Here is a 22,776-nt window from a genome sequence, read left to right as displayed (position 1 = left end):
TAGCCTATTGTTTTATTGTTTTTTACTTTCCTAAAACAATAATTGTCCACCTCAGATGTTAGAGATTTGAGCGCTAAATGCGTTAGGGCATTGTATGCATGCACATAGGCCTATAGGCCTAGACGTCTACTGTATGATATTTATATTTTAAAAAGGGATATAAAGGAAGAGAAGCCTAGGCCTAGAGGCAGATGGAAAGGTAGAGATATGCAGGCGCTATGTTCCCGACATGCATTCGTTATCCTTGTCACAGATAGGCTACTACTGCTATACAGATGTAGGCGTACAGAAGGAGGCAAATTCGTTTTTTTATTTTTTATAAAGATAAGCATTGTATTGTTAGATTAAAGGAGCAACTCTGGTAGGCCTAAAACATTCTTCCTCACCTCAAGGCTCAACCTGAGTCAGTTGGCGCTCTGGTGCACTATACCACACCAAACCTTCATAAAAGTTTCTTAACTTTATTAGGTTAATATCAATAGTAAGTCAAGTCATTGCTCAATGTTTATGGGTGAAATACAAACAGGTTATTATATTGCAGCATTAAATTACGTTTTGCGTCTTGCCCTCTGGTTTGACCTTTTCATGGTTTGAGTGCAAGTAGCCCTATAGAAGGCCTGCCGGTAATTATATTACACTATACACTATATATACAAAAGTATGTGGACACCCCTTCAAATGAGTGGATTCAGCTATTTCAGCCACACATAAATACTTTGTTGAGACAAAATGTACTTGCTACGATTGTGATATGTTTTTTTCTCACCTAGCTATCTCAAGATGAATGCACTGTTTGTAAGTCGCTCTGGATAAGAGCGTCTGCTATATTACTAAAATGTCAAATGTTTACACTAATGCACTCCTATTTCAACATCCTGAACACTTCATAATGATCAATGTTGCCTTGTTTGCCACACTGTCATTATATTAGACTGTTGCAATCTTCTATCTTTCTGTATGCTGCCACAGTATCTGCTCTGGTTTGACATTCCGATCGGCTAGGCATAGGTCACTCTTTTCCAGGTATAGGTCTTCACGGTCCAACAGACCTGAAATTCTGAGATCCCGGGATCCTTCTTAAATACAGACGTCTGTCTCAGGTCTTGGTGGGTCTGATATACACTCAACAAAAATATAAACTCGATATGTAAAGTGTTGGTCCCATGTTTCATGAGCTGAAATAAAAGATCCCCGAAATGTTCCATATACCCAAAAAGCTTATTTCTCTAAAATGTTGTGCACAAAGTTGTTTACATCTTATTAGTGAGCATTTCTCCTTTGCTAAGATGATCCATCCACTTGACATGTGTGGCATATCAAGGAGCTGATTAAACAGCATTATCATTACACAGGTGCACTTTGTGCTGGGGACAATAAAAGGCCACTCTTAAATGTGCGGTTTTGTCACACAACACAATGCCACAGATGTCTCAAGTTTTGAGGGAACGTGCAATTGGCATGCTGGACTGCTAGAATGTCTACCAAGGTTGTTGCCAGATAATTCAATGTTAATTTCTCTACCATAAGCCACCTCCAACTTTGTTTCAGAGAATTTAGCAGTACGTCAAACCGGCCTCACAACTGCAGAGGGGTCTGCTGATGTCAACGTTGTAAACAGAGTCCCCAATGGTGGCGGTGGATTATGGTATGGGCAGGCATAAACTATGGACAATGAACACAGTTGCATTTTATCAATGGCAATTTGAATGCACAGAGATACCGTGATGAGATCTTGAGGCCAATTGTCGTGCCATTCATCCGCCACCATCACCTCATGTTTCAGCATGATAATTCACAACCTCATATCGCAAGGTCTGTACACAATTCCTGGAAGCTAAAACTGTCCCAGTTCTTCCATGGCCTGCATACTCACCAGATATGTCACCCATTGAGCATGTTTGGGATGCTCTGGATCAACGTTTACGACAGCACGTTCCAGTTCCCGCCAATATCCAGCAACTTCGCACAGCCATCGAAGAGGAGTGGGACAACATTCCTCAGGCCACAATCAACAGCCTGATCAACTCTACGGGAAGGAGATGTGTCTTGCTGCACGAGGAAAACATTGGTCACACCAGATACTGATTGGTTTTCTGATCCATGCCCCTACCTTTTAATTTAAGGTATCAGTGGCCAACAGATGCATATCTGTATTCCCAGTCATGTGAAATCCATAGATTAGGGCCTAATGAATGTATTTCAATTGACTGATTTCCTTATATGAACTCTAACTCAGTAAAATCTTTGAAATTGTTGCATGTTGCATTTATATTTTTTGTTCAAGGCCTCGGGCATGTGCAATTAAAATTGATTGGACCCATCCTCTGTTAATTTAATGTGTAAGGTGATGAGAACTGCGCGAGCTCGTTATCTATGTCAGCCAATTCCAACTAAATAAAACGTATAGCTGAAACTGGTTCCGGCTGCTTACCTCACGTACGCCTGCTGCTGAGGAGAGAGCGAGTGAAATGAACCTTGGCCTAGGCTACTGTTGATTGCGAAGATATAGGCCTTTTTCATTAAAGTAAAACGAAAGTTACAGGAGAACGAGTATAGTGAAAAGAAGCAGACAATGGGAGTGTCATCCGTGGGGACAAGTTTTAATATTGTAGTGGACAAAGATGAGAAGAACGTTGGCACGGCCAAATGGACTGTCTCGCTATTCAGCATTGATGCAATTTTCAAACGTTAAATTATTTATTTTCGTAATTAGTATAATTTGTTTTATCTTTATTATTATGATTCTATATCAGTTAGGGCTGACCCCAATTAGTCGACCGAGATTGTTAGTAACACACACACACACACACACACATATATATATATATATGCGCCCATCTCAGGGAACTAATCCATTGCGCAGGCCTAGACTGAAAGCCAATTTATACTTGATCCAAAAATGTGGTAGGAGGGAGGCTCCATGTGGAGGGTTTGACGCAATTGCTGAGCCTCCAGAGGCATTCAGAGGCCATCCTGTATGAACACAAACTCAGTTATATGACAACACCTCTGCGCTGCTCTGTGAAGCGCAGGAAATATGAATGCTCTGACTTCTGCGGAGGCCACATCACCATAAATGCTGCATGGCCAATGCAGACGTTGGATTGACCGTGCGCGCAGATGCACTTCTCCAGTGCGCTCTCTCCCGCCAATTTGTGCTCTTTAATTGTTTCATAACTTCATTGTGTGAATTGTTTGCGTTTGATTGTTAGTGTACTGTATATCAATTCCCAATTACATATCACCAGTAGTACATTTGCCGTTAATTCCTAGAATGTCTCATCTACAATGTTTGTTACTTTGGTTAAGGTAATTTATTTGAAGGCATTCAGTATTATTATGCCAGTCTTCCGGTTCTCATTGTCGGAGTGGACACATTGTTTGCAGAGTGCACAACCTATGCTAACCTTATGAGAAACACGTTTTCGTTGATTTCATTCCTTTTATGAGTTTTGCCAATTTAGTCATTGTCTTTTATTTGTGGTGGACGCCACACTGTAGGAGAAGGTGGCCGTGTTCAGTGGCCATCCTGATCATCTCTGTCACACACAAGGGGACGGTCACCTGCGTCGGGAAAGTGGGAGGAGGCAGCCTGGATCCAGAGAGCATCTTTGAGATGACAGAGGTGAGATAGGACGCCTGCGCTCCTCTTCATATCATCTGTCATCTCTCACCACAACAAACGTATTAGCATTGAATGTTCAGCTGTATCAAAGTTGAACCTTATCAGCACATCACAAAGTTGTTAACACAATTATACCCTTTGGGGGAATTTTGTGCAGAGGAAATTCATGAAGTGTGTGTGAATGTACAGTTAATTTTGTTTATGTGAATGCAATGCAATGTATATTTATCCAGGTGCTGTATACCGGAGAACGCCACACACACACACACACACACAGTCTTGTACAACTAACCTAGTGGGGACACACAATTCAGTCCCATCCAAAATCATTTTTTCCGTAACCCATAAACCTAACCAATACCCTTAAACCTAACCTTAACCTGAAAACGTAACCTTAACCTTAACTAAACCAAACCATAGCTGCTAACCCTCACCCTAAAACTAAGCCTAGCTCCTAACCCTAAACCTAATTCTAACCTTAACCCTAAACCCCCTAGAAATAGTATTCGACCTTGTAGGGACAATTTTTGTTCGTTTACTATTCTTGTGGGGACTTCTGGTCCCCACAAGTATAGTTACACACACACACACATTTTTATGCTCTGTTGTATATCTCTACAGACAGGGAAACGGGTAGGGAAAGCCCTCATGGAGCTTCTGCAGAAGGAGTGTCTGGGAAAGAAGAGACAGAAAGTAGGCTTTAAAAAAAAAAAAAAGTTTATGCAACAGTGTTAAATGTGTCTGTCTTCCCTACACTTCAAAGCAGGGAAATTTTGAATCACCTATAGAAATGACCTGTATGAGTATTTTGATAAAAGGTTAATGATGTTTACTTGAATGCTGAACTAAGGTGGAGGCGGCAGATGGCAAACATGTTTTTACCACTATTGAATGTACAAATAATGACCAAATTCAACAAATGTGTAACTTGAGCAGTGTGTTCTTGCCGTTCAAATGGCTCAAATAAAAACTAAGCCTCTTACTTTTGTCTTCCCGATTGGTCAGGATTACAACGAATGTTCAGCATTTAGTGAAGTTAAAACCGAAGACTACTTATACTGTATACCTCTATAACTGAATATCTCTGAATATCTTTTTCTGTAATTGAGTAGATATTCTGATGGCGATAGTCACTGTGTCCTATTGTCCTTAACACGTGTCAGATTCATCAGAGGAGCATAAAGTGCACAACCAAAAGAGCAGATGTGAGATAGGACCATTTCCACTGCTTAAGAACCGTGGCCTGGAGCAAATGGTCTACTTTGCCAGAGAGGATACCGGTCCAAAGAAACACGTATGTATCCTACTTCACCATTTAAAAACCTGACCAAGATCCTGAGTTTAAAAAAATAAAAGCAAAGAAATGAATTTGCATTGCAATAATACCAAAGACAACTGATTTAGTTGACCATAAAGTGAATAAGAGATGCCATTTGACTCATATTAGAACCACTACACCCTATTGTTCTTTTTCAAAGTACAGGGTGGGACCGCTGGGACGTCCAGAAATCAGATAAGGATGTCACAGTGCATGCGATGTCTGGGACTGAGAGAGTATCAGGTTCTGAGGTTGGACAGCTCCAGCTCCAGGCAGCAGTTATCAATTACACAGTTTTTTTCCTTTTGTGGAGGAGAGAGAGGACATAAATTGCCAGGCTCCACATTGAAGCAGTCATTCAACAACAGATCTAACCATGGAGTTCAGAAGAACCTGTTTGGTTTTTGGAATACTCCTCTTGGTGAACTGCTCATTCCAGCAGGCTTTCCCTACGAAGAAAACGGTTAAAAAGGGTAGGTGGTGGGTGCCTCACACTCTATATAATGGTCAGAATGATATTTACATCCAGTTTTGAAATTGTTTTTAATCAATCATTTTGAATCTGAGAGAAATTAAATGTTTGTTACACACAGCTCTCATTGTTCGGGAAGATTAACTATTTTGAGTAAAATATGATTTTATTAGTCTTGCCAGAACATTGCCTGCAATACACATCAATAATTTCAAGCAACACATCTGGCATTGCCACCTCACTGGAGGAGTAGCCTATTGCTCAAACTTTGTGTCATCTTTGAGTCCATCCTGTTCCCCTCCCCCGTTTCTGTTCTGTCGTGCTCCAGATGAAGGCAAAGATGCAGCCATAGAGGAGCTGCAGAAGCAGATCGACGACATTGTTCAGGATCTAAATATTATGAAGGAGCAACAGGCTTTGCAGTCAGGTGAGATTCACACATACTGGTATTGTTCAGGACCCTTTGGACATAAATAACAGTATCAGTTTCTGTTTTAACACTTCTAAAGATGCTCTGACACTACAATTTTCACTTGGCTCCTCAGTTTGTTTGAAAGGGGTCAAGGTTCATGGCAAGTGTTTCCTGGCTGAGCCGCGGAAGAAAAGCTACCACACAGCCTTTGACGACTGCATTGCCCTGGGGGGTGTACTCGGTACCCCCTTGTCCAAGGACCAGAATGACCAGCTCAGCGACTACGTCTACCAGAGCATCGGCCCAGGCGAGCAGATCTGGCTGGGCATCAGCGACATGGTGACTGAGGGCAACTGGATGGATCAGGTGGGCAACAGCATCCTCTACAAGAACTGGGACTCTGGTTCCAGATCCCCAAAGACAGATCGTTCCCAGAACTGTGTCATCCTCTCAGAGGCCACTGGTGGGAAATGGTTAGACAAGAACTGTCGTGAGGAGAAGGCCTCTGTCTGCGAGTTCAACATAGTCTGAGGCACACCATTTGTTAGCTGCATTTCCCATGCTTGAATTATATTTCTTGTTCGCTACCTTGAATTATTTTCTACAATATACGCTTTGGTTTTAAATTCAACCCCTGAAAATGTATATTTTTTAACAAGTTACTGACACTTTTCTAGAGCTGATACCCAGACAAAAATGTTGGAGAACTCTTTGTAAAACATGGAGGTGGTTTCTTGGACACAGATTAAGGATTATCCAGGACTAGGATTAATCTGTGTCCGGCGAAACTGTCCCAATGACAATGACACATTTTCATGTGAATATGCACAAGTATGAGATCCTTACGTTACCATCTAGATTTATGGTACTTAATCTGTTGCTTTCCTTTCTAATTTACAACAATTATTTCAGAGAGCTAGCCTTTGAATACTTGTTTGTTTTTAATCACAAGATGTCTAGCCTGAACACATATACATCTCAATAAAAGTTATGAAATTATAATAGGGGTTTGTCTAAGAAAATGTAAAGACAATGAAAACCCAACTATTACACATTACTGAACAAAGAAAACGTCTTCGGAAGACACGTTCATTTAACATGTATCAAATCTTAATATTGTAGCGGGAAAAGTATTTTATTTTTATTTTACCTTCGAACAGAGATGAGACAAAATTGTAAACACAAACGTTTATTACCGCAAGAGGATTGTCATAATCTGTTGGCCCTTGGCGTCTTGCTAAAGGTTTGGTTGTTTCCCTTAACGGTAACCTCTTGGTAACTACTCCAATGAAAACAATCATCCTGTCTTCCGTGGTTGAAGTTCCTGTTGTTATAAACTACAAGCCAGGACTTTAAAGGTCACAGGTTTTAGACAAAGGATGAAAGAATGTCACTTTTCTCATCACAACAAGACACCTTCTGAAGCAATATCGTTTTGGATCGATTCCCTTATCTATCCTAGATACAGTATTATTCACAATATCACACTGTACTCAGACCACTCAAAATGTCTAAGGAATTTATAAAAATACAAAAATTGGCAGAGAAATTTATAAAAACACATTTACATAGAAAAACCCTTGCCACAAGGCATAAACAATGCAAAAAAATGCTAGGTACAAAACAAGCATCCCTGCTCTTAAACCCATGACACACCAGTGTCCAGGGCAACATTCAATGTATTAAATATATACTAGCATATAAAACAATTAAAATACTATCAAGAAATATACACAGAAACCAAGTAGACCAGTAATGTAAACACAGAAGAGCAGCACCATGTCGAGCTTGGAGGAAACAGACTGAGGCTCCAATGAAAGGCAGTAATAGTAATTTGTCTGATGGTTTTTGTGCAGTAGGCACAACACCACTAATACAGACTCCCTGAATGTTATGCAAAGGCACATTTACACCCCATTTCTCCACTACAGTGAACCTGAAACACTTTGAGCTATGTGAAATGAGTAACAGTAGTCCATCTCACAGTACCGCCTCACGCTAAATGGGTCCCTCCCCCTTCGAGTCGATGAAGGTCTCTGGATTTAGGATTTGGTCTGCCCCCGACAGTCTAATCGTATTTATATCCCCAGTGCTCTTGAACGTGTACAGCTCATTGTCTACCATCCTGCGGTCCATGAAGCCCATGCTGTCCTGGCGGTCAATGGGTGTGCGAGGTCTCGACGGGATGAAGGTTTCCGACGGGTCCAAGAAAGGTCTATACTCGTCCAGTTCAGGCTCATGGTCTGCAGCTGTCTCTGTGATCTCTGGCACTCTGTCCTGGAGCGCCATGAATGTCCGATAGGTGTCGACCGGCTGTCCTTGGAAGTGGTCCTGGATGGTGCCCACGTAGCTGGGCTCGCGCAACAGGTGGCTGTACACCATGGTGTCTTCGATGGAGGCGTAAACGTGAGGCTCGCTGTCGGACCGAGTTTTGGGGAACACATGGTCGCCTGGGATGAAGATATTCCCTTTCCCTATGTAGATGGAAGCCTCTTTGACCATCATTCTTCTCTTCCTGTAAAGCACGAAAGAGGAATACAAATGGTTGAGTCAAGCAGACACCACACTATGGGGGGGGGGGGGCAGTCATAAAATGACCTCAACATCAAAGCTATATATAGATTGTTATGGTAAGGCAGGTGTTCTCACCTTAACACCAAGAAGACTGTCAGCACAATAAGCATAAGGAGCAGCACTGCTCCCACAGCACCCAGGATGCCACTCAGGAGCAGCTCTACAGAGACACACACGAGAAAGAAAGAATCATGATTACATATGGTAAGAATGAGAGAAATATAGCTGCAAGTAGCAATGACATGAGGTGCTGGCTTATGAGCAGGCTGGAACACAGTTGCATAGAAGCATTATAAACCCTTTGAAACGATTCAAAACACTCATCTTTGATGTGTTGTGTTGCTTTTCTAAAATAAACTAGAGACGGTAATACATGCTGAGAGTTAAGGTTCACACCTGAATTGCACGCAGTTTCATTAAAATGTTGTCATACATACACAGTGCCTTCAGACAGTATTCAGACCTCTTGACTTTTTACACATTTTGTTTTGTTATAGCCTTACTCTAAAATGTATTAAATTGTTTCCCCCCCTCATCAATCTACACACAGTACCCCATAATGACAAAGCAAAACAGATTTTTAGAAATGTTTGCTAATTTATTAAAAAAAAAAAAAACTGAAATATCACATTTACATAAGTATTTAGACCCTTTACTCAGTACTTGAAGCACTTTTGGCAGCGATTACAGCCTCGAGTCTTCTTGGGTATGACGCTACAAGCTTGGTACACCTGTATTTGGGGAGTATATCCCATTCTTCTCTGCAGAGCCTGTCAGGTTGGATGGGGAGCATTGCTGCACAGCTATTTCCATGTCTCTCCAGATGTTAGATCGGGTTCAAGTCCGGGCTCTGGCTGGGCCACTCAAGGACATTTAGAGACTTGTCACGAAGCCACTTCTGCGTGTGTCTAAGCTGTGTGCTTAGGGTCGTTGTCCTGTCGGAAGGTGAACCTTCGCCCTCAGTCGAGGTCCTGAGCGCTCTGGAGCAGGTTTATCATCAGTAGTCTCCCAGTCCGTGTTGCTGAAAAACATCCCCACAACATGATGCTGCCGCCACCATGCTTCACCGTAGGGATTGCCAGGTTTCTTCCAGATGTGACGCTTGGAATTCAGGCCAAAGAGTTCAATCTTGGTTTCATCAGACCCTCAAAAAAATGTTGTTTCTCATGGTCTGAGTCTTTAGGTGCCTTTTGGCAAACTCCAAGCGGGGTGCCTTTTACTGAAGAGTGCCTTCCGTCTGGCTACTCTACCATAAAGGCCTGATTGGTGGAGTGCTGCAGAGATGGTTGTCCTTTTGGAAGTTTCTCTTATCTCCACAGAGGAACTCTAGAGCTCTGTCAGCGTGACCATCAGGTTCTTGGTCACCTCCCTGACCAAGGCCCTTCTCCCCCGATTGCTCAGTTTGGCCTGACGGTCAACTCTAGGAAGAGTCTTGGTGGTTACAAACATCTGCCATTTAAGAATTATGGAGGCCACTGTGTTCTCAGGGACCTTCAATGCTGCAGAATGTTTTTGTTACCGTTCCCCAGATCTGTGCAGCGACACAATCCTGTCTCAGAGCTCTACGGACAATTCCTTCGACCTCATGGCTTGGTTTTTGCTCTGACATGCACTGTCAACTGTGGGACCTTATATAGTCAGGTGTGTGCCTTTCCAAATCATGTCCAATCAATTGAATTGACCTCAGGAGGACTCCAATCAAGATGTAGAAACATCTCAAGGATGATCAATGGAAACAGGATGCACCTGAGCTCAATTCCGAGTCTCATAGCAAAGGGGTTGAATACTTTAAATAAGGTAGTTCTGTTTTTTATTAAATGTGCAAAAAGTATCAACATCTGTTTTTGCTTTTTCATTATGGGGTATTGTGTGTAGATTGCTGAGGGAAAGAAGTATTTAGAATAAGGCTGTAATGTAACAAAATGTGGAAAAATTCAAGGGGTCTGAATAATTTTCGAAGGCACTGTGTGTGTATATATATATATATATATCTCAACACCTGCTTTGACACAAAGAGAAGTTGAGTTATTAGGGTTTGATTGAGAGCGCAGTATTTATTTCTTAGAAAGTTGTGATTTTCTCTTCCATCTCTTGACATATCGCACAGCTTTTTTCACACTTAGTAGAGGGATGAACATATATTCTGAGTTGAGTCAAGCTTCGCTGCCAGCACCCCTAAATACTGTGTTGATGATTATGAGAACATAAAGTATCCCTAATAGCGTGTATTGATGTCATTTAAGATAGACATCCAATTAAAAAAAACTATTATTGATTTATTTTTGCCCTCATTTTAGATCTCTTAAGAGTTATTGAAATAACCAAAAAGGTCTTGTGAGACGAATGCTAGAATTATGCAGATATCTTAGCACAAACATATTCAGTCACAACTCTATCGTAACAATACAAACAGGTCCCTTACTGCTAGTCTCCTGCAGGGTAACCATGCTGAGCACACTGAAGTGTCCGTTCTCCGGCATACAGTTGGACATGTTGAGATAGAAGCTCTCAGGGACCATCAGCTTGTTCTCTGCCTCCTTATCCCCCCTGCGACTCAATATCTCCTCTGGAGAGGCCAGGGTCTGCACCTTGATGAACGTGTGCCCCTTGCCACACTTGGGCTGGCTGATGTTGGTCAACAGCAGGTCGGCCTGGAGGTGGCCCGGCAGATTGATGATCCAGGACACGGTGGAGTATGGCTTCATGCCGCTGGGCCAGTTTGGGGTGGCCAGGAGGGCAGGGGAACCCATTCTGGGCTGGACTGTATATATGATGCTGTCTGAGGGACAAAAGGAAGTGACGAAGAACAATACATTTTCAATACAGTTTGAACACAGAGGTTGAAGAGAGTGAGAATGTAAATTTTCCATTGAACCAATTTTAAAACAAATCCCCTTGCCATTCCTGTATGTCTGTGTTCTCTTGTGGATGTTACCCAAGGAACCATAAAAAGGTAAGTGAAGAGAGTATTAAAGTAACTGTTTCCAGACTTCTATGAAATATGACCTATAATTAATTACAAAATGAGTGAAATTCTTATCCGTACAATTTTGTTTAATTAAGTATGTTCAAAAGCAGCGTTTCTGTGTTGGAATGGTGGTGGTGTACCCCAACAACAGAATGGTGTGGGCTTATACCGGTCATTAAAAACATTAATTAGAAATAGACCGCTGATTGGTCAGCTCATCCTCCTCATGCGTATGACATCATACTCTGAGGAAACGGAAAGCATTTTTGAAACTGTCTGAGATAAAAGTTTGAAGTGAATTTATGCTTTGGCCACCAATAGAGGTACAGGATGAGTCAACAACATTATTTGGGTATGAGTTAACAGAACTGTTAAGTGAGATTTTCACTGAATAATTACTTTAAAAGATTTTTTTTTTTAAAGAAAAAAACTGCGAAACCAGTTAGCATACCTGAGATTTCTTCACTGAAGGACACATTGAGGAAAGGCCCTTGAATCAGGCTAAGGTCCTTCGCTGTGGCAGTAATAGAGACGTTGGAGTGCACTTGGATTTTGCGAATGATGCCTTCGGAGCAGAAGTAGCCAATGGAGGACCCATCACCCTCTGCTACGTGAAGGGAGACACTGCCATTGCACTCCTGTCCTGGCAGGGACTGCCTGAGGTTTCCTGTGGGGGACAGTAAATCCACGGTGCCATATACTGGGATAATGACGTGACAGGTGAAGCTTTGGAGTAGCGTAGGGAGGCACGTCGGCATTTTAGGGACCGTGAGGAGAGTCCCAGTCACGGAGCACGAGTCTAAACTCTGGCATCCTGGAATAGATCCACAGAGGCTTGAGATATTATAATGAGTTTACATACATTCATATTCTTAGTCCATCACATCTTTAGATAATAAACAAAACACAAAGACCATTTGTTCTAGCTTTGTCACAAATGTACTCTAATAAGAAGCTTAAGTGAGAATGGCATAGACACGATCCATAGTCATTTCTATGTTTTGGAGGCAACACATGCAACGCTAATGTATGCATTGTTACAGTACCTATGGTTTTTACGGCTGTCAGGCGTAGGTCTTCACTCGGACAGTCCAGGAAAGAAAGCCTGGCTTTGGTCCCTGAGGGAACTGTGATCTTCTCCTGGAGCACAGAGTCCTTCCTCATCTCACAGTAGGGGTCCGATCCCCTCTTCTCAAAGTGGAGGACTAGCCTTTCATCCTCTGACAGATTTACAGTGCAGAGAACTGACCAGGGAATAAAAGACAAAACAGGCACAATCATCTTCTGAGAAATAGGTCATCGATCACCACTCAATTAATTTGATTGAATGAATGATCAGGCTAATTTTAGGCTACAATATGTTTTTTAAACATTTATAATGGAAATATTAGTTATATTGGTTTGGAAAAGTCTAGGGTTGGTTTAACAGATTGCATGTATAGAATAAAGAAGCATTTTTGGATATTGCTTACAACACAAATCATGTCATAACAATTTATGATTGCCAATAGCCTTTGTACCTGGATGGCCGCTCCTCATCACCGAGACCCTAAATTTGAGGGACAGGCCCGGTTTGGTCCTGTCGGTCTCACAGTTAAACAGGGTCATGGTGAAGCTGCCCTGCCTGTGTGTTGGCTGGGGGTCCGCCAGGTTCTTCTGGATGCCCACCTTCCCACGCGCCTTGTGGTACATCACCATCACTTCCTTCTTCTGGCAAAGAGACTCTGTGTGATTCAGGAAGTTAACCGTGTAGTTATGCATGCCGGGCACCGTGAAGTCCCACCTCATCAGGTCGTCATCAGGGAAACCTCTAGGGTAGTTGGCTGAGAAGAAGTCTGTATCTGACACCCCTCGAGGTAGGTTGACTTTTACCACAGCCAGCACTGGAAGGAAAGGGGGTTAAATGAGGTATAATGTCATGAGTAATTCTGTAAAGGGAGGTCTCCCGAATACATACAAGCTAATAGAGATTAACTCAGTGACCTCAACAGGCATTCATTTTTTATGGCTCCTCCAACAGCTGCCAGACACTCACTTTTAATTTCCGGTCCGACGGTGACCTTGAAGTCCAGCGGCTCCAGCTTCCTATCCCTAGGGACCTGCAGGGACACCCGGCCCTTGTACAACACCTGGACCCTAGTGATGCTGCCGTCTGGGCAAAAAATGCCGATGGTGGCGAGCCCGGTGCGCTGGTACGTGATGATGGCGTAGGTATGCTCGTCAGGACAGGTCTCAGAGGGTGGAATCTGTCTCATTCCCGGCGATGGGAAGTCCAGCTGGAAGGAAAGGCCAGGTGGAACTTTCAGGTCCCAGGTGAAGGTTCTGTTGAAGTCTGGGAAGAGGGAGGACTCCGCCTGGACGATGTTCCCGCTGCAGGTGATCTCTGTGCAATCTGGAGGAGAAAAAATATTGTATTCGTGAAGCTAACAGATGAGCAGCTTTTGCACTTTCGAGACTATTTCATTGGGTCCATTGTGTTAGGCATGCTCAATCAAATGCTACTAGAAAACCGGTCAGGTCAGGGCCCTGTTTAGGCCAGGAAAATGGGTCTGAGGTGTCTTACCAATCTCCCTGTTGATCTCTACACTGAAGACATCTTGTGGCTGTGGGCAGGTGAACTTCACAGAGGTGTTGCGGGCAGCTCTCAGGACGAGTTCTTTGGGGTTGCAGGTAGGCCCGTCCCCAACGCACACACTGCACTCTTTGGCTTTGGTGTTTCTGCTGATGGTGACGATAGTGTCTGGCTCTGGAGTCACGGAGATCATCCGGCTCTCTGAAGAAAATTTGAAACGTAAGCACTAATTTATAGATCTGATTTCAACAAAAGATCATTCACTGTACATACACTTCTCACATTAGAGTTAGACATGAACAGAACAGTTGAAAGAGCTTACGTTTCTTTATTGGTTTGGCCGTGAATATAGAGGAATCCACCTCTCTGCCTTTTTGAACTTGCAAAGACACCGTGGCTTGGCTCGGTATATGAAGGTGAGCCACGAGGCCATTCTTGCAGTATGTCTGAGTTTTGACCTCTCCTTCAGTGTTGGTCCTGGTTACAGTGTACTGGTAGCCATCTTGACACAACTCTGATTCAGTCATCTCCTTCAGCCTGTCAACAGGGAAGTCCAAACTCATAACGGTCTTCTCCGGCACACTTAGGTCCCAGACGAGTGTTCTAATGAACTCTGAGAACAGGGAAGGCTGAGCCACACCTGTGGCAGGGCTGCAGGTGTCATTGGTGCATTCTGGGTAAAATAAAATCACATAACAGGTAAGACGGGAAGAAACCTAAACAAAACCTGCTTAACGGTTCACCCTTGGGGCCAGATCTAAAAGGTAGCCTTAGCTGTTTTTAATGCAGCATCGTCGCTGACAACTACCACCCCAGGATGTCAAATTCTGAAGCATCTGCCTGTGTTGTACATATTTTTGACTGTGTAAATACGGCAATACTGGTTTGATCGAATTGAGCTGGCAGTCTAAAATGAAATCCAATACTACAAAGTTTCTCTAGACTCACTGATTTTCCTGTGGATCTGGATGACGAAAGCACTTTGTGGTGGTTCAGTGCAGTTGAAGAGCAAGGTGACATCCTCATCGGGGACCAGGGCCAGCGATGAGTGACAGGTCATCTGGGTGTCATTCTCAGCGCCATTGACCTTGCATACGGAACACTGTTCCAATGGAAGGAGCAGTGAGGACGACACAGTCACAGTAGCATCTTTGTCAGGGCGAACGGTCATGCGCAGACATTCTGAGTGAACAGAACGAAGAAAAGGTTATTTTTATATTTTGCAAAAAGTCCAAACTGAAAAGGCTAGTTCACTACTATGTCATTGTATTGAGTAGTACAACTGTTGTTGGAGTCAATGAACAGGCTAAGAGTTGAGCTGAAGGTAACAAAAATACATGGAAAAAAAGATTATAAAACAGTGACATAGTAGTTAAGTTTCACTGAACATTGGGAGCAGGCTAGAACCCATTGTCATGTCTGGACTTAAGGCTGCACCAGTTATTTCACAAATACACATCCTTACAGAACACATGTTCCTTCAAAGGAAAATATGAATGGAGGTTCTGGGCAATTCCACGGTAACGGAATTACGCTTTCACTTCGGGTTTTTTCACTTAAAAAAAATGTATGCCAAACAAAAACCATTGATTTCAAAATTTAACAAACCATACAACTCTATGCACAAGGACTACTTTGAACAATTTCCACTGAAAATGTTTCAGTTTCCACTGAAAATGTTACAAAAACCAAACAAGGGCACTGCGTTCATCCACCTCTGGCCTGCTCGCCTCCCTACCTCTGAGGAAGTACAGTTCCCGCTCAGCCCAGTCAAAACTGTTCGCTGCTCTGGCACCCCAATGGTGGAACAAACTCCCTCACGACGCCAGGTCAGCGGAGTCAATCACCACCTTCCGGAGACACCTGAAACCCCACCTCTTTAAGGAAGACCTAGGATAGGATAAAGTAATCCTTCTAACCCCCCCCCCCCCCTTAAAAGAGTTAGATGCACTATTGTAAGTGGTTGTTCCACTGGATATCATAAGGTGAATGCACCAATTTGTAAGTCGCTCTGGATAAGAGCGTCTGCTAAATGACTTAAATGTAAATGTAAAATGTAAAAACTAATTTAGTGGAAGAACTGTGCAGATGCAAACTTTGGTAACGGAAATATGGTCAAATCTCTTTTTATGTAAGCACGTTTTCCAAGAACTCTTAAATATCTGCTCTGAATTAAGATTCAAAAGATGTCTTCAGAAAGAATGGGGTGTCAAACTATGACATGGGACCCTGAGTTTGAAAACAAATCTATTTTGGTTATTGAACTACAGCAAATTAATTGGATTTACACCTGGTAACGGAATTATGGTAATGGATTCCTGGTCTGTACTACACAGAAATGCACTACACAGAAATGCACTGCTTCTTGACACAATGCCCACTTAACCTGGAAGCCAGCTGCACCAATGTGTTGGAGGAAACACTGTGCACCTGGCGACCATGTACTGCGCCCGGGCCCTCCATAGGAATCGCTAGTGCGCGATGGGACAAGGACATCCCTGCCAGTCAAACCCTCCCCTACCCCGGACGACGCTGTGCCAATTGTGCGCCACCCCATGGGTCTCCCGGTCGCGGCCAGGTTCGACAGAGCCTGGACTTGAACCCAGAAACTCCAGTGGCACAGCTAGCACTGAGATGCAGTGCCTTAAGACCACTGCGCCACTCGAGGCCCTCATGGGTCATTTTTGATGGAAATGCCCTTCTGTTACAGCGTACTTCCTGTCAATTTGAATGTATCAAGTCCTGTGTCAGGTGACTGGTCTATGCCCAAACTTACCATGGTAGGATCTCTTTTGTCTTTGAATAGCATATCGACACATTAACAATATAACCAAACAATGAAATATACTCTACCGGCATATCCAAGTTCCAGAGTGGGATCTGATACTTTTACAGTTATAATATAATTTGTACGCATTACCAACAGAGTATCCTCTACCAGGCTTTCACCTTTATATGAAAGCCTGTAGAAGTTCTTGTCAGACAGAGGCTTAAAAAGGGATAGTTCACCCAAATTACACATTGGCTTCCTTACCCTGTAAGCAGTCTATGGACAAGATATGAAAGCAATCCATGCCTTGGTTTAAATTCCTTGGCACGGTTTCCACATGCTAACGTTTGAGTATTTGTGGCACAAATCCTATTCAAGTTATGGGACCGATATTAGCCTTTTTGGCCATAGACTGATTACAGGGTGAGGAAACCAATATGTCCTTCTATAATTTGGGTGAACTATATCTTTAAAGAAGTTAGAGTATCTGGAGACGGAAGCGAAAGCGAGACATCAAATCAAAATACTACTCATATTACAGAGCAAGCGGTAAAGCTTAATATTGTTGCTTTGTTGCAACTGGCTATGTAAAAGGACCCATGAGCACCAAAATGCAAGTCTATATTTTTTTGAAAGTAAGGTATATCAAGCAGATGGAAAAGGGTTTTAGAAACATCTACCAGAAAGTCTTAAAAAGGTATTAGAAATACATCAAAACACTATAATGTTGAAGACCCTTGCCAACTAATATCAACATTTATATTAACTTTTGCTAAATTAATTTGCCTCTTGTAAGTTAAAAAAAATATTGCCTAGGGTCTTGTCATCATGTTACCAAAAACCCACATACACTATACAGTTGAAGTCGGAAGTTAACATACACTTAGGTTGGAGTCATTAAAAATCGTTTTTCAACCACTCTTGTTAATAAACTATAGTTTTGACAAGTCGGTTAGGACATCTACTTTGTGCATGACACAAGTAATTTTTCCAACAATTGTTTACAGACAGATTATTTCACTTATAATTCACTGTATCACAATTCCAGTAGGTCAGAAGATTACATACACTAAGTTGACAGTGCCTTTAAACAGCTTGGAAAACTCCAGAAAATGATGTCATGGCTTTAGAAGCTTCTGTTAATTGACATCATTTGAGTCAATTGGAGGTGTACCTGTGGCTGTATTTCAAGGCCTACCTTCAAACTCAGTGCCTCTTTGCTTGACATCATGGGACAATCAAAAGAAATCAGCCAAGACCTCAGAAAAAAGAATTGGAGACCTCCACAAGTCTGGTTCATCCTTGGGCGCAATTTCCAATTGCCTGAAGGTACCACATTCATCTGTACAAACAATAGTACACAAGTATAAACACCATGGGAGCACGTAGCCATCATACCGCTCAAGAAGGAGACGCATTCTGTCTCCTAGAGATGAACATACTTTGGTGCGAAAAGTGCAAATCAATCCCAGAACATCAGCAAAGGACCTTGTGAAGATGCTGGAGGAAACAGGTACAAAGGTATCTATATCCACAGTAAAACGAGTCCTATATCGACATAACCTGAAAGGCCGCTCAGCAAGGAAGAAACCACAGCTCCAAAACCACCATAAAAAAAACAGACTACAGTTTGCAACTGCACATGGGGACAAAGAGCGTACTTTTTGGAGAAATGTCCTCTGGTCTGATGTAACAAAAATAGAACTGTTTGGCCATAATGACAATCGTTATGTTTGGAGGAAAAAGGGGGATGCTTGCAAGCCGAAGAACACCATCCCAACCGTGAAGCACGGGGTGGCAGCATCATGCTGTGGGGGTGCTTTGCTGTAGGAGGGGCTGGTGCACTTCACAAAATAGATGGCTTCATAAGGAAGGAACATTATGTGGATATATTGACGCAACATCTCAAGACATCAGTCAGGAAGTTAAAGCTTGGTCATAAATGGGTCTTCCAAATGGACAATGACCCCAAGCATACTTCCAAAGTTATGGCAAAATGGCTTAAGGACAACAAAGTCAAGGTATTGGAGTGGCCGTCACAAAGCCCTGACCTCAATCGCATAGAACATTTTTGGGCAGAACTGAAAAAGCGGGTGCGAGCAAGGAGGCCTACAAACTAGATGTCGACCGATTAATCGGAATGGCCGATTAATTAGGGCCAATTTCAAGTTGTCATAACAATCGGAAATCGGTAATTTTGGATGCCGATTTCTTTTTACAAATTTATTTAACTAGGCAAGTCAGTTAAGAACACATTCTTATTTTCAATGACGGCCTAGGAACGGTGGGTTAACTGCCTTGTTCAGGGGCAGAATGACAGATTTTTACCTTGTCAGCTCAGGGATTCAATCTTGCAACCTTACGGTTAACTAGTCCAACGCTCTAACCACCTGCCTCACGAGGAGCCCGCCTGTTACGCGAATGCAGTAAGAAGCCAAGGTAAGTTGCTAGCTAGCATTAAACGTATCTTATAAAAAACAATCAATCATAATCACTAGTTATAACTACACATGGTTGATGATATTACTAGTTTATCTAGCGTGTCCTGCGTTGCATATAATCGATGCAGTGCGCATTCGCGAAAAAGGACTGTCGTTGCTCCAACGTGTACCTAACCATAAACATCAATGCCTTTCTTAAAATCAATACACAGAAGTATATATTTTTAAACCTGCATATTTAGCTAAAAGAAATCCAGGTTAGCAGGCAATATTAACCTGGTCAAATTGTGTCACTTCTCTTGCGTTCATTGCAGGCAGAGTCAGGGTATATGCAACAGTTTGGGCCGCCTGGCTCGTTGCGAACTAATTTGCCCAGAATTTTACAGAATTATGACATAACATTGAAGGTTGTGCAATGTAACAGGAATATTTAGACTTATGGATGCCACCCGTTAGATAAAATACGGAACGGTTCCGTATTTCACTGAAAGAATAAATGTTTTGTTTTCGAGATGATAGTTTCCGGATTCGACCATATTAATGACCTAAGGCTCGTTTTTCTGTGTGTTATTATGTTATAATTAAGTCTACGATTTGATAGAGCAGTCTGACTGAGCGATGGTGGGCACCAGCAGGCTCGTAAGCCTCAAACAGCACTTTTGTGCATTTTGCCAGCAGCTCTGCTGTTTATGAATTCAAGCCTATCAACTCCCGAGATTAGGCTGGTGTAACTGATGTGAAATGGCTAGCTAGTTAGCGGGGTGCGCGCTAATAGCGTTTCAAACGTCACTCGCTCTGAGACTTGGAGTAGTTGTTCCCCTTGCTCTGCATGGATAACGCTGCTTCGAGGGTGGCTGTTGTCGATGTGTTCCTGGTTCGAGCCCAGGTAGCGGCGAGGAGAGGGATGCTCCTCTGTTACACTGGCAATACTAAAGTGCCTATAAGAACATCCAATAGTCAAAGGTATATGAAATACAAATCGTATAGAGAGAAATAGTCCTATAATAACTACAACCTAAAACTTCTTACCTGGGAATATTGAAGACTCATGTTAAAAGGAACCACCAGCTTCCATATGTTCTCATGTTCTGAGTAAGGAACTTAAACGTTAGCTTTCTTACATGGCACATATTGCACTTTTACTTTCTTCTCCAACACTTTGTTTTTGCATTATTTAAACCAAATTGAACATGTTTCATTATTTATTTGAGGCTAAATAGATTTTATTGATGTATTATATTAAGTTAAAATAAGTGTTCATTCAGTAGTTGTAATTGTCATTATTACAAATAAATACTTTTTATTTTATTTTTTATATCGGCCGAATAATCAGTATCTGCGTTTCTTTGGTCCTCCAATAATCGGTATCGGTGTTGAAAAATCATAATCGGTCGACCTCTACTACCAACCTGACTCAGTTACACCAGCTCTGTCAGGAGGAATGGGCCAAAATTCACCCAACTTATTGTGGGAAGTTTGTGGAAGGCGTTTGAACTGTTTGACGTAAGTTAAACAATTTAAAAGGCAATGCTACCCAATACTAATTGAGTGTATGTAAACTTCTGACCCACTGGGAATGTGATGAAAGAAAAGCTGAAATAAATCATTCTCTCTACTATTATTCTGACATTTCACATTCTTAAAATAAAGTGGTGATCCTAACTGACTTAAGACAGGGAATTTTTACAAGGATTAAATGTCAGGAATTGTGAAAAACTGACTTTAAATGTATTAAATGTAAAATCAACAGTCAGTATCTGGTTTTCCACCAGCTGCATTAAGTACTGCAGTGCATCTCCTCCTCATGGACTGCACCACTTTTGCCAGTTCTTGCTGTGAGATGTTACCCTACTCTTCTACCAAGGCACCTGCAAGTTCCCGGACATTTCTTGGGGGAATGGCCCTATTCCTCACCCTCCGATCCAACAGGTCCCAGACGTGCTCAATGGGATTGAGATCCGGGCACGTCGCTGGCCATGGCAGAACACCGACATTCCTGTCTTGCAGGAAATCACGCACAGAACAAGCAGTACGGCTGGTGGCATTGTCATGCTGGAGGGTAATGTCAGGATGAGCCTGCAGGAAGGGTACCACATGAGGGAGAAGGATGTCTTCCCTGTAACGCACAGCGTTGAGATTGCCTGCAATGACAACAAGCTCAATCCGATGATGCTGTGACACACCGCACCAGACCATGACGGACCCTCCACCTCCAAATCGATCCCGCTCCATAATACAGGCCTCGGTGTAACACTCATTCCTTCAACGATAAACGCGAATCCGACCATCACCCCTGGTGAGACAAAACCGTGACTCGTCAGTGAAGAGCACTTTTTGCCAGTCCTGTCTGGTCCAGCGACGGTGGGTTTGTGCCCATAGGCGACATCGTTGCCGGTGATGTCTGGTGAGGACCTGCCTTAAAACAGGCCTACAAGCCCTCAGTCCAGCCTCTCTCAGCCTATTGAGGACAGTCTGAGCACTGATGGAGGGATTGTGCGTTCCTAGTGTAACTCGGGCAGTTGTTGCCATCCTGTACCTGTCCCGCAGGTGTGATGTTCGGATGTACCGATCCTGTGCAGGTGTTGTTACACGTGGTCTGCCACTGCGAGGAAGATCAGCTGTCCGTCCTGTCTCAGGCCTCACAGTACGGACATTGCAATTTATTGCCCTGGCCACATCTGCAGTCCTCATGCCTCCTTGCAGCATGCCTAAGGCACGTTCACACAGATGAGCAGGGACCCTGGGCATCTTTCTTTTGGTGTAATTCAGAGTCAGTAGAAAGGCCTCCTAGTTTTCATAACTGTGACCTTAATTGCCTACCCGTCTGTAAGCTGTTAGTGTCTTAACGACTGTTCCACAGGTGCATGTTCATTAATTGTTGATGGTTCATTGAACAAGCATGGGAAAGTGCTTAAACCCTTTACGATGAAGATCTGTGTAGTTATTTGGATTTTTACGAATTATCTTTGAAAGACAGGGTCCTGTCCAGTGTCTATTATTTTGCCCATCTTAATCTTTTCTTTTTATTGGCCAGTCTGAGATATGGTTTTTTCTTTGAAACTCTGCCTAGAAGGCCAGAATCCCGGAGTCGCCTCTTTACTGTTGACGTTGAGACTGGTATTTTGCGGGTGCTGTTTAATGTACCCGCAACATTAAATGTCTACAATGTATTTCTGATCTAATGTTATTTTAAAATGGACAAACAGTGCTTTTCTTTAAAAAACATGGTCATTTTTAAGTGACCAAACGTTTGAACGGTAGTTTATATCAAACTAAAAACGAGTAACCACTTTAGTATATAATTCTTCAGTTTATCGACATATTTTGCAACATTGAGAATAGGAAGGCCACACTCAATACACAACTAGCAACTGATTGTTAACGCCTGCTTGCTAAATTTGAATGTTTTGAACGTTCTCTCACCTGACAGGTTGAGGTGCAAAGTCACAATTCCCAGGAGCGCTCGAGCGCAATTTTTTGTGAGCCGCATGTCCACTGATAAAACAACAAAGAGATGTGCTTAAATGATTCCGGATAAATGTTATCAAACCCACGATATTTGCAATTTATAAAATCCCAGGTTAAAACATTGTCGATGGCGGTGACAGAGCAGTAACTTCCTGA

The 22,776-nt window shown here is 42.6% G+C and overlaps 2 protein-coding genes across 2 annotated transcripts; one reads left to right on the top strand and one right to left on the bottom strand.

Annotated features, from left to right (window-relative positions):
- The first annotated feature begins 5,240 nt into the window (after positions 1–5,240).
- LOC139558788 (tetranectin-like) lies at positions 5,241–6,823 on the top strand. The gene is made up of 3 exons (XM_071374216.1): positions 5,241–5,416; positions 5,744–5,842; positions 5,961–6,823. The coding sequence occupies exons 1-3, from the start codon at positions 5,320–5,322 to the stop codon at positions 6,356–6,358; spliced, it is 594 nt and encodes a 197-aa protein (XP_071230317.1). The 5' UTR covers positions 5,241–5,319; the 3' UTR covers positions 6,359–6,823.
- A 177-nt stretch (positions 6,824–7,000) lies between these two features.
- Positions 7,001–22,776, bottom strand: LOC139558787 (CUB domain-containing protein 1-like). The gene is made up of 11 exons (XM_071374215.1): positions 22,576–22,776; positions 14,890–15,123; positions 14,264–14,614; positions 13,933–14,142; positions 13,405–13,761; positions 12,890–13,252; positions 12,416–12,613; positions 11,821–12,183; positions 10,824–11,180; positions 8,477–8,561; positions 7,001–8,342 (listed from the first exon to the last, which is right to left on the bottom strand). Exons 1-11 carry the CDS (start codon positions 22,640–22,642, stop codon positions 7,826–7,828), a joined length of 3,102 nt encoding a protein of 1,033 aa, XP_071230316.1. The 5' UTR covers positions 22,643–22,776; the 3' UTR covers positions 7,001–7,825.

This window comes from Salvelinus alpinus, chromosome 29 (genome assembly GCF_045679555.1).
Source record: "Salvelinus alpinus chromosome 29, SLU_Salpinus.1, whole genome shotgun sequence".
Lineage (NCBI taxonomy): Eukaryota > Metazoa > Chordata > Actinopteri > Salmoniformes > Salmonidae > Salvelinus > Salvelinus alpinus.
Note: the sequence above shows the minus strand (reverse complement) of the source record. Positions and strands in the feature narration are given on the sequence as shown.